Genomic DNA, 12885 nt, shown 5'->3' with positions numbered 1-12885 from the left:
ACTCCTGCAGTTTTCCTGCAGCTTATTCCTTTCAGTCGGGAGATGCGGCATCCACGTATCAAGCTTGGAAATGTATCCAAGCTTTTTTAAATGACGAAAAGCGGTTGAATTATCGATGTTCAGCCTCTCAACAATATCCTCAGTTGTAATCCTTGGGTTTCTTTCCATTAAGGCATGCACAATGTCATCATCAATGCCAGAAGGCCGTCCAGAGCGGGGTTGATCCTCCATGTTGAAATCACCATTTCGAAATCTGCCAAACCACTTTTTGACTGTTCGGAGAACAGGAGCGCGGTCCAAATAAACGCTTTAAATATTTTTTTGTGCAATCCCAACACTCACGCCTTTCCGAAATTCATATAGCATTACATGCCGCAAATGCACCTTTCGTTCTCCATTTTTAATGATTTCTCTTAGGCACAAATGGACTTATCTGAACAATGTCTGACGCTAAATTGACATAAGACAACGTCATCTATTCGGTGTAAGCAACAATTATCACACGAAAACAATAGAACTCTGCCATGCAGCAACTTAATGCCATCTATGAAAATCGGGCACGAACTTATGCAATCATCCAATATAATTCACAGAATCCACGCGTGCGCGCGTACATTAATATACGCAAACTTTAAAATGTATTATAAAGCAAGAAAATCCGTGGTAAAATTTTCTCGACATTTTTCTTGAATAGCTAGTTTGAAGTATCTATTATACAGTGTGTAACATAAAATTATACTTCTCACATTTAGATAATAACACGTCAATTTACCATATATGTATTGTACAAAGTACAACGAATCAGTTATAATCACATATTTTTCAACAACGTTTTTTATGTAAAATCCATTTCTTGGAAAATAATTAGAATTGTAATTAAAAAATCGCGACGTGATATAATATATGCGTTTAGAAAATTATATTTCTTTCTCATTGCCACTCGAATTATGCCAGTTTACGATATACTCGCGAAGCAATGTATTTCTTATTTGATTAATTATTTATCATTTTCAATGTAAACAGTGCATTATTTGCCGATATTACAATGCTAAACAGATTGGCGAATCTCTCACGTCGCGTGTCGTAATTCGTTATAAAAATGTAGCATGACAAATGCGAAACATCCAATGATTAACATCAGATTAGCACTTTTGTCGCGAGCTGACATTACGACGCGACACGCGATTCTTCGATCGCAAAGCGACAACATACGTAGGTATCACGCGTGTATATTAAGCCAGCAGCCTCGGTACAACGAGCCGCAATCATCATTAACTTGGACGCATGCAAACGATACGAGGGATCAGTCATTGAATTAAACCACTTATTATAGGTGACTACGCATTATCGTAATTAATTGTATATAATTCGATAAAAAGTGACGAAGGATACGGCAAGGCGAAAAAAATGTACAGATGTCATTAAATTTTTTATTAATGTTAGTTTGATGTCAAATTGTAGCAAAGAGCGTCTAGAATAATATATTTCTTCCTCCATCTAATCGCACGCAATATAATCTTTGTTATCCGTTTTGTGAAAGGATTATAATTGATATAGCTTAAAGAAGGTATCTATCTTTTTTGTATTGTATTCTTTAAGGAGGCATACCTGTTCAAACTCTCGAAAAATGATATTTTTTTAGATTTTTTGCAGTACGACTTCTTGATAAAAATTTTAATTTTTTTTTACAATGTTATTAACTACTTTTAAATAAAAAATTTCAGCTTAAAACATTTTTTTTTTTTTTTTAAGTTATGGGAATATTTGTAGAGCTCCGCCAAATTTCTTTCCAAAAGACAACCTAAATTAACATTTTCATCCGCGCCCCTTATAGTATACTTTACGACTCTCAAGTTAGATATATCGCGTGCTTTTAAAGCAAAATTTGTTACATATAAAATATCGGTGGTGAATTAAAGCAGTTTTAATGAGCTTAATGGATTTAAGCGTATAATAAAATGTAATTACAAAGATTAATATTTTTTTAATTGGCTTCGATATTGTGTATATCCATTATGCAATTTGCAGCCAAGTATGAAATGAAAAACTAATTTTGCAGAGTATTTAAACAACAACAAAAAAAATATATATATATATACACGCACACACACACAAACTAAATTTCACTTACATACATGAATACATATGATATGATCCATGTAAAATAGTGACGTAAATATTTGTACAAATTTTTTATTGATCTGTATATATTTAATAAATGCATTCTTCCTGTTCAGTTGTCTCCGCGATGAGAGTAGCTTTTTACACCGACGAAATAAAAAGTTAAAGATTAGAAGCGTTCTTGCTTCCTTTCTTGTAGACTTCTCTGTCGGAATGGCTCATATTTTTAACGCGCAAGAACTTTAGTTTCGTTGACGCTGATATGTAGGAGAAAATGGGTCACTTTTTCAAAGAAATATCAAGTTTTTACGTTATTATGTTCGGCATTACAATTATCTTCAATACATATGTCACAGGGTATTACATTCGCCGATGACGCTTACAGAATCTATCGATTACATACGCGGCAGTAATAATTATATGCATGATGTAACGATTACATAATAGACTTACAGAACGTATACGGCGTGTCAATGGCAAAGCGATTAAGTTTTACATAAAAATGTCAAACTTCGAATTAATCTGACGGATTTATCGCTCTAACAATAAGGACCGAAGAAAAATTTTAAATATTTAAAATTATATTTTTCTCTCGTAATACAAAAATATTCTCGTAACACGATTGAAAAGTTTATTTAAATTTTGATTTAACTTCATGTCCTGATAATTCTGAATTAATCTTGTATTTAAATATTTTAGTAATCATATTTTTCACGATACAGGCTCACTTTCATATAAATGTCGTAGGTGATAGTCCTTGGGGAAAACTTTGATGAAAAATTTTAAAAAATTATTTTTCCATATATTAACAATTTTTACACGAGTCAATTAAATTTCTTTTTTATTTAAAAAAAAATATTATTCCTTACATCTTGAGACAAACAATTTAAGAATGCTGCTATCAATAACTTAACACACATCGTCATTATTTTATAATAAGATGTACAAAATATGTTTTATCAATGCTTTTTATCTTTTATGTCATCAATTTTAAAGAAACGCAATAATTCAACGGAATGTAACGGAAATGTTAATCTCGTTACATCTCTCGCAAACTCATAAAAATTATTCAATGTTACAATAAAATAAGGTATAACGAGAATACAGGTATGTATATCTAGAACAATATAAACTGTGAAAGAACAAAAATGATAATTTAATAAATATAATAGAAAGAAGGAAAACTTCCTGTTTTCTTCCATAAATGTCACATCAAATCTTGCTCATTAATATATGAACTATAAATCACATTTTTAAACTATTATAATATACACAGTTGGTAATAATAATAGTCGCGCGAAACTATATAATATATCGAAGCGGGTTAATCGTTTCGTAATTTGCGAACAATGCATGCGCGCGCAAGGTTGCGCTATAATATGGAAAACTTACGTGAAAGCTATCAGGGGAATTATCGAGAGAAGAGAGTTTCGGATGAAATCTCGTCAGATAATGAAAATATTTTATCAGTCCAAAGCGAACAGAAACCACTTATTTGCATGCATTTTCATTATCCCGTGCCATGTTTTGTCTGATCGGCGAAGGTGTTTTTCTACTTTCACATTCTGAATTGCCTTTCAATCATATCCGATAAATAATGAAACGATAAATTTGCCGAGGAATCTGTATTGGTAATTTCATAACGTACTTTGAAAGTCAAATTGAAAAGTTAAATCTTTGTTATTATTTTCTATTACGCCTAATTTTATAAGAGAGAGAGAGAGAATATTGTCTTATTTGAATATTTTATTTCATCATCGTAACAAAAAAATAAAAAAAGTATATAAAAAAAAATAAAATAAATTCCCTACTATGAAAATAGCAAATACTAAACGTTTCATGCACGTGACGTTTTAAATCGTCGCACATTTATCCGTTTTATTACAATATGTCTTCCGCACAAAACCGAATTTTGACCACCTTGTAGATGACAAAAGGGAATGCAAGGCTAGGGTAGTGCTCTGGTCCTGAGGGATCGATACGAGCCGTTGCCTGCTACTGCTGCTGTTACTGCTGCTGCTGCACGGATTCTGCACATTCGCCAGTAAGCGATAACTTAGCAGTTCCGAAACGCGTACTCTTACAAAGTTACGTCATTGCTTTAATTGGAAAATTAGGGTATTAATTCGATGAAGCTTACCAAACTCTCTATCTCGATTAAAAATATTTTTTAGTTGAAATTTAATCATCTTTTACGACTTGTATGGAAAATATGTGACATAATGTAAGCGTAACGGAAGGTAAATTTAAAGATAAATGCAATTTACTCTTCTTCGCCACCGGCAAACAGCGTTAAAAAGCTGGCGAGTCGTGACAAAACATTAATACGATTTCACATTGTAAAATTATTTTAAATATCAACTTATTAAATATGAAATTATTTAAACATAAATTATTGAAAAATTGTGATAAACTATACCAAAATTTATCTCGCAGTGAAAAGGAAAATAGCTTATTAAAATTATGTAAAGTTAATTATTTTTATGAATATTAAATGCAATACATTTTGGCACAATGCATCGTTCAACGTTATTTAATTTCAAGTATTTTAACAAACGTTAAATCAGACTGTTAATGGCTACTTTGCTATTTTTACGCAACGATAAATCGTACTGATAGGATATTCTTGGCCATTAGCCAAGCCAAGTTTCTGTTTACCACAAATATATGTAATCGTAAGCGCAACAAACCTACCTACGTATCTTATTGCCATAACAGAAAATAAAATAATATAAAATCGAAAATTCAACAATAACCTCCCTATAAATTTATATCTATTGTTTTAATCATATTGTTCGAAGAGAATATTTTAATATAGCGCGTACCCCGATTTTAAAATAATTAATCTATCACGAAAAATATGAGAAAAAGGATGTAGAATAAATAAGAGAAAAGTAACGTTGGAAATATCGTATTTTTCTGCAATATTTCAAAAGTCTTTCGGAAATATATATATTGTACAAAATAATTGAAAAAAAAAAATTTTCTTTGAAAAAATCAATTTCCCAATCTTTATCTCCGCCATTCAAGGATGAAAGCTGTCAAGTGCGCGCGCGGCATAGATATAAAATATATACGGAACGAGATACATCACTTATTATCTCTCGCTACAGACAATAAGGCCGATATAAAAACACGTGAACGAAAAAGAACGAAGGTAGTACAAGCTGCATCGCTGCGATCTGTAATAACCGGATTCTCCGGTCTCTCGGTTCGCGCAGGTGTTATCGGGAAATGCGATTTAAAGACATTCACCTCTGGCAAGAGGTGTTTTTCTTCCTTCGCGCAAGAAAGGATAGATCCTGGCAAGAATAAAAAGGAACGAATTTCTTGCGAAACGCAACCCTGTCTTGATAAGACCAGCGCGTCTTCGTTATAGAAGAGAGAGAGAGAGAGAGAAAAAAAAAATCATATGTCAAAAATTTCATAAGTCTTATCATTATCATATTTTAATTATGTGCAACAGAATGCATATTAAAGTATTATAAGAATATTATTTTTTCCTATTCCCAGATATTTGTGCGTAATGCGCATGTAAGAAACAAAAATTATAAATTGCCAATTAGCTAAATGTAAATCTTGAAGACAATCTGCTGTTGCACGGCAATCGTGCAAGAATCTAATAGCGCACAATTAGGATATTAATAGCCAATTGTTATCGCCCACGAATGCCTTATACAAATGTGCACGATGACGCGACTCACCTTTTGCGAAGTCATTTGCACATGCCATTCGCGTATTTATGATTCTACGTCGTTTTCTGCCTCCTTTAACTGCGGATAATTATACAATACGTTCTTACGACGAAACAGTAATAAAAATCATAAACTACGTAGAATACCTCTATTATATAGTAGAAAAGGATTCTTATGCGCGCAGGTAAAAATATTATTAGAAAAATTCTGAACTCTTAAGCGTTAATTAACTAGAAAATCCAAAAACAAACATGGCAGAATAAGGTGGAGGCAGAAAATAATAACGATATATAGACACGAAGGGATTAATTTAACGAAACAAGCACAATCTACACTAACGTTTCTCGGCTGGCTATTCGAAAGAAAAACACGGTCGTACTTCCTTTTTATTTTCAGCGAGCGGTTCGTGTGATACTCTATCTATGGTGCGTTTAATCGTCCTATAAAGGAGTGCGCCAAGCTTGCCGCTTGGCGACAACGAGAAAGTAAAAATAAAATATGAAAGGGAGTTCTCTCTCCCACGTAAGGAATCTTAATCGTGTCAATGGAAAAAAGATTTCTCCATTCGATATTATATCGTTTAAGTTGAATATAATCGTCTACCAAGTACCGCGTCAATCAACCGTTTTAATCTTCTCTCTGTTTTTCTGTAATAAAGTTGCAATTTTAAATTGCAGTAGACGGTGCATAATTTATATGTTGGCGATATACATGAGTGAGCTACTCTCTCTCTCTCTCTCTCTCTACCGTTCGACTTGCATGTTTTATAAAAAGAAAATACAGGGAGTAGTACTGTGTTACAAATATCCTTCCATATATATGATATAGATATAGAATGCAAAAAAATTAAATGGACAGCAAAATAAAATTCAATCAATAAACATCGATATACACGCGCGCGCTTGTCTTTATTTGTATAATATATTTGATATAAATCTTTTTTTTATAATAGCGCGAAGCAATTATAATAATAAATAATAAATTGCAAATATTAAAAATTCTTCTACATTGCTTTTAAGCAGAACAAAAATTGGACATAGCCAATTTGATTGAATTCTTATATTATAAAAATTTATAATAGAAATTGAAAAACTGCTTGAGATATAAAAATTTAAACGAGAATTAAAAGAATAGCAAAAATCACACGGGACGAATCATTCAATTTTAACTTACATTCTACAATATTTTAATTCTCTATTTGAAGCAACGCACTATAATTCTCACAGAAACTTTTCAAAATTGGAAAGGCACCTCAACATATGATATGTATCATTATCCTAGTCTACGTTCCAAAACGTCATTCACCGAGATTCTGATCGGTTCCAGGCCAGCCATCGAATAAAATTTTCCTTGGAGAAGAAATTTAAAACTCATATTTTCTATACTTTATTTAATGCTTTATTTAATCTATATGCTTCAAGAATCAAGAATTAGAATCACAAAAAAAGTAATATAATATTTTTAATATTTTCTTCTATCAAAAGTATTTATTATATTTTAGTTTCTAAAGATATTTACGAGATATATGATAAATAAATTGTTGATATAATAAGAAAAGTATGAGAAGAGAAAGATGACAAACATGCTTTGTAAAAGCCTTAATTGATAATTTTTCCTTACACCATTCATACAAATACACCCACGCACGCACACTTTCCTCGACAAATTCGTTATCCGAATCGTGCCGTGTACTCACCTACAAATCCAAGAATGCCGTCTCCTGGGCACGTTACTCGGCGGAACCAGCAATAGGGGGACCGTGCCCCTTATTGCACCGCCGCCCGAACCATCGCCGTCGTCCGTTGGAAGCCGAAGCTCCGGTACTTGGAGACTGCTCATCCTCGACACTCAGCTTCGATCGACGAAGCTTCGCGTCACCAGAACGTAAGTCCGTCCTCGCTAAGGACGTCTTCGCTTATCGCGCGTCGACCGGACATCACCGATCTTCGCGCTTCGACGAGTTCAAACGGACTCACGACGACGTGATTTCACGTACACTCGGGCCCATCTTACGCGCGTCCGCCTTTTGTGAAAATAATATTTTCAGAATCTTGATTTCACGCACACGACCGCGAGATATTCCTCTCTATCCTCCGGCGAATACAAAAGCATCGTCGGTTACGTATCGGCGTGTCATCGGGTGCGCGCACGACAAAGCGCAATTGAAAGGATTTTATCACGATTTATCTACAGTACGTAGCAAGGCTTACACTCTTAAAGCATTGATGACAATAACAGAGATAGGTAGACGATCGATGAAACAATCGTCTAATGAAACATCAGACGACGTCAAAGATATAACGAGTACATCCTTTATCAATATTCAATTTTCATTGAATCAGACTTTTCTACATTAACACTTCCCGTCGTAAATTCGCAGTCAACTTTGAAGCGTTTGCATAAATCAATTATATTGTGCAGATTGTACGGTGGAGGACTTTGTTAGCCAAGAATGTCTTCAACTTTGTAAGTAAGAGTCATAAATATATTGTATGTATATGTCATTTACTATTCGCGTTAATATTATAATTTGATCTGATCCAATCAGTATTAATATATAATAATATACAGGGTGTCCCTCCATAAATGTTCGAACAAATATCTGGCAACTGATTGAAGTTACAAGAAAGTTTAATAAGAGAAATTAGCATAATTTTTAGTCCGCAATAAAACGCATGTACAAATTTTCTTTTTACCTAATAAAAGCCCTCCTTGAGACCTTTTCGAAATATTATGATAAAGTTTTTTTCTTCATTAAATATTTTTCGAATTATTTTATATCTTAATCCGACACATATTTTGATATAAAATACATAATATTACAATATATGTATTTTATATGAAAATAAATATGTCAGATTAAGATAAATAATTCAGAAAATACTTAATAAAAAAATACTTTATTATAATGTTTTGAAAAGATCTCAAGAAGAATATGCAATAAAAAATAGGAAGTTCCATTTAAAAAAAAAAAAAAAAAATGATGGCGGCCTTTACAGCTTGAAAAGGTTACGAGTAAAAGAAATCTTTTACATGCGTTTTATTGCGAGCTAAAAACCGCGCTAATTTCTCTTATTAAACTTTTTTGTAACTTCAATCAGTTACGAGATATTTACTCGGACATTTATGGACGGACGGACACTCTATATTAATACATATGTATAATATACCTTAATTATAATTTCAAATATATAATATATATTAATTATAATTTCGATCATACTCTAATCAGTTTTGGAATTTATGGTTTGTCATTTCCAGACAAAAAAAATGTCCATCCAAAAATTATACGAGCGTAGATAAAAAGTTTCTCATTTTTCTGTTGTTCTACTTTGTTGCACTTTGTCCGCGTGAACTTATCAAGATGCCGATCGTGTCGCTTTTATCGGAATAGTTTCAGCAATTGCGACAAGGTATTGAATGAAATCACAATGCTATAATGTGAGGCGCCTTTTATCACGGCAGCTATAAACGGTTTTGCTTTTGAAAGCTCGAAAAAAAAAAACTCGCCGTCTATATCGAATCCACGGTGTGAAACGCGTTGTAGCAAGCAATACACCAGATGAGCGACAGATCTCGCACGTGAACGTGACAAGTGCCCGCGGCGGTCACTCATTATGTTCAAAGGGAACAATTTCAGAACTCGACTCGGCTATAGATTGAGGCATAAATTACGCGACAGAATTTGTAGCGATTATTTATGATTATGATAATCACTCAAAAATAACAATGTTTTCGAAGATAAGAAATAAATCTTCAATTTAGATTGTATAATATAATTCTAAATTAAAGATATATAATCTGGAAAAATAATTCGTTCTCTCGAAAGAACGTTAAATATGGCATAAACAAACGTCATTAAGCTTGACATCCAATTTGAAAAAGTCAACGTAATTAAGGAGGGAAAGACGAGACGAAGAAAAATACCGTCGCGAGAAAGTTTCCGGAAACGTCGTCGCTGCAACACATATCCTTTGTCACATCACGAAACCAGAAAATTTGAAATTCAAATGACGAAACGAAAGCGCGCTGCCGAAACTTTATGTCGCGTTGTACGATAAAAAAAAAAAAAAATGTCGAAATTCACGTCGCTCTTTGTGCGACATCGCGATACGTCGCAACGATTTCTGTCGCATTTATCCTGACGGCCTGACAATTTATCCTGATTCAAACCAGCATGGAACTTTGTTTCTCTTTTTTTAAATCGAGAGAACAAATATTTAATCAGATTGTAATTAGATTCATTACAGATTCTCCTTCAAATATTTTTATTAAGTTTGTATTATTATCCATTGCTTCTTTGATTCAAACTTTATTTTAGTTCCATTTGCATCTCCCTTGAAACGAACAATAAACTATCCTGAAGTGAGACAGCTAGAAAATTATCAGCGGATCGATATCTACCGAGGCAAATCCCAAGGGGGCGAATCAGAACATTTGATACGATGTATTGGCGGTTCGTTAACTAGAAAAATTTAGTGATAGGCCCAGAGGGGAAGGCTCGTGGCAACAAATATAACGTATACACGAAGAAAGATTCCGCATGTTTGATCGCAGTCGATTGGCGTTTATCAAACGTTACGTAAAGAGTTGTCGAAATTTAACGAGGAAGCTTAAAATCAATTGTAACAATACCAACAGAATTTTTATTCCCCCATTGTGCGATTACATCGCCATCCATAATATTCTGTGGAGAAAATTTACATCGTGATATTATGCCGAGGAGAATTTTCAACTTCACCGAATTCTAATTTAAAATTAAATTTTGACGATGCTAAAAATTGAAAACTAAAAAAATCTCTTGCCAATGACAACGATTCTTCGCTAAACTTTCGCCAATGAAAAAAAACTTTGAAATTATCGTCGGGGTCTCTATCAGGTAATATCCAGGATCCTCTGCCTGAATTTACCTGAACGATCACTGCCTTGAGATTTCGAGGAAATAACGATCCATCAGGCGAGGGGTAACAGATCCGTAATAACGTACATTTCAACGATGAGCTACGATATTGTGAGGGGAAAATGCGATGATAAAATGCAGGGGAACTTCGTAATGTCGGAGGTAACGAAGATTGGAAGAAAAACTGCCTCGAGTGTTTATTACGTGGGCTTGTACGCGGAGATTGGTGTGTAACCTGGCGGAAATAGCGTTGGCATGTAAGTCGAGTATAATAGCGGCATTAAAGCGGAATTATGTATCGTTAAATCACCTACATACACGTCGAGCAGCTCCTTTTTAATCGCATTGCGCGACGTATTATTGTTTTAAAAACAATAAAATTGATCTTCGGACGAGGACGCGTTTAAGGAGATGCGGTCAAAAACGCGCGGGATTCAACCAACCGATGCGACGCGGCGATTTACTGAAGGATTACTTTAACCGCACGTGATGCGTCTCTGCGTTTGCGGGCCAACAAACGGTAATTAAACAGGTGAACGAAGAACACGATGTCGCTAACCTAAGTCAAACAGCGGCGCCGTCATCAGAAACACTGTACATACAAAGGATAGGCGCACTATAATAGCAATGAACACCTTAATTAAGCGACTGTCTACCAAAAATATGCGAGATCGTGTAATACTTAAAATCGTTTAATCCCTGGAATCTATGTAGTCATAATTTGATTCTGTCAATCGTATCACTGCATACAATTACAATCACGATACGCGATAGCGTTCTGTACCATTAAAACAATAACTCTCGATATCTTAATTCAGATAAGATTTATCTTTCAGCAGCTGTTTTCAAAATATATATTTATGTATCTTTAATAAACTGATTTTTTAAATTCAAGAAATATGAGAGAGATATATCTCTCTTTTTCTCAGATACTTTACATATAATAAAATTATTGCGCACAAACGTAATATAATACGGTATTGTTTCATTGACATCATGAAACGACACATGTGACACTTTCTTCTCGCGCAGAGTAAGCCGATATAACATTATCATTTAAATTGTAAAATGCACATTGTTACTTATACGCTCAATATATGGTATTATACCAAGTGCGCAGTTTGTAAATGCACACTTGCGCCAGTATGAAACGTCTGTAATATATTTATTCACCGCAAGTGACCAATCTTAACTAATCAACGGGAATCATCGTCCTTAACTGAGATTAACACCATTTCTCGACAAACTGTTTACGCGTTCGTCACATTTTCTTGTTGGTGAGAGTTTTTTGACACGCGAGAGTGAGTCACGTGCGAGAAGAATGACAGATGAATATGTCCTTGACTCGCGAGGAAACAACATGCATCGAGAAATATGCAGAATATTCCAAATGCGATCCACGCATTCTACGTCGCTGCTGGTAGAAATAACCACAGTTTACACACGACCGGTGATGAGACGAGGGAGGGATGGGGGAGTCATGAGCGAGGGAACCATGTGTAAATGGAGCGCAATGAACTCCGCATCGCCCTAAAAGCTAGTCCACAACGTAGATCGCGTTTAGGCCGCTCCGTGACCATTGTTCGATGATTCGCAGATCATTCGGGTATTCGGTAAACATCAAGGATTAATGAACGAATAAGTCGACGACACAGAGGATTCGTTGATCGCGGGATTCGCGGTGTAAAATCAAATGCATGTGTTTAATATATTATCATATGATACGATCGAAAAGAAATAAATCGAGAAACGGGAGAATCGAATAGCAATTACGAAATCGACTCGCTTGCGCGAATTGCTTGACCTTCGCTTTTACGGCGAAAATTTCTCGTCTCGACTTCGACACGACAATGGCACGCGCATGTACACGTATATTTCGCGACGGTCATCAAAACAGAAATACATTCGGCGCCAAAGCACTCATAGCGATGAATAAGAAGACGGGAATCTGGCAAGTATTCCGTTATAATTCAATCTGACAGAGTTTAATCCGCGTCATACGGATTTAATTTCATACATGTAAAAAATGCGCGTGTTTCGAGATATAATAATATTCTGATATAATAAAATTAATGAAATACGTATGTAACACAGTATTCTTCTTCCATAATCCTTCTTCATTAATCTTTTGACGAATTATCATAAAAAATTGATTTCATTAATTTTAAA

The 12885-nt window shown here is 34.3% G+C and overlaps 1 protein-coding gene across 6 annotated transcripts in view; it reads right to left on the bottom strand.

The window, feature by feature from the left end:
• Window positions 1-12885, bottom strand: part of Dnc (phosphodiesterase dunce) — a 264924-nt gene that overhangs the window by 163328 nt on the left and 88711 nt on the right. Inside the window, exon 2 of one of the 6 annotated variants that reach the window (XM_070297090.1) lies at window positions 7513-8029. The exons of 2 other annotated variants lie outside the window; for them this stretch is intronic. In XM_070297090.1, the coding sequence (XP_070153191.1) occupies window positions 7513-7655 (143 nt within the window). In that variant the 5' untranslated portion in view covers window positions 7656-8029. The remainder of the gene's footprint in view (window positions 1-7512; window positions 8030-12885) is intronic. 3 more of the 6 variants (XM_070297089.1, XM_070297091.1, XM_070297092.1) reach the window with 3 other exon arrangements.

This window comes from Polyergus mexicanus, unplaced genomic scaffold (assembly GCF_030449975.1).
Source record: "Polyergus mexicanus isolate NDT 795.1 unplaced genomic scaffold, iyPolMexi1.0 SCAF_6, whole genome shotgun sequence".
Taxonomy (NCBI): domain Eukaryota; kingdom Metazoa; phylum Arthropoda; class Insecta; order Hymenoptera; family Formicidae; genus Polyergus; species Polyergus mexicanus.
This window is presented reverse-complemented; position numbering and strand designations above follow the sequence as displayed.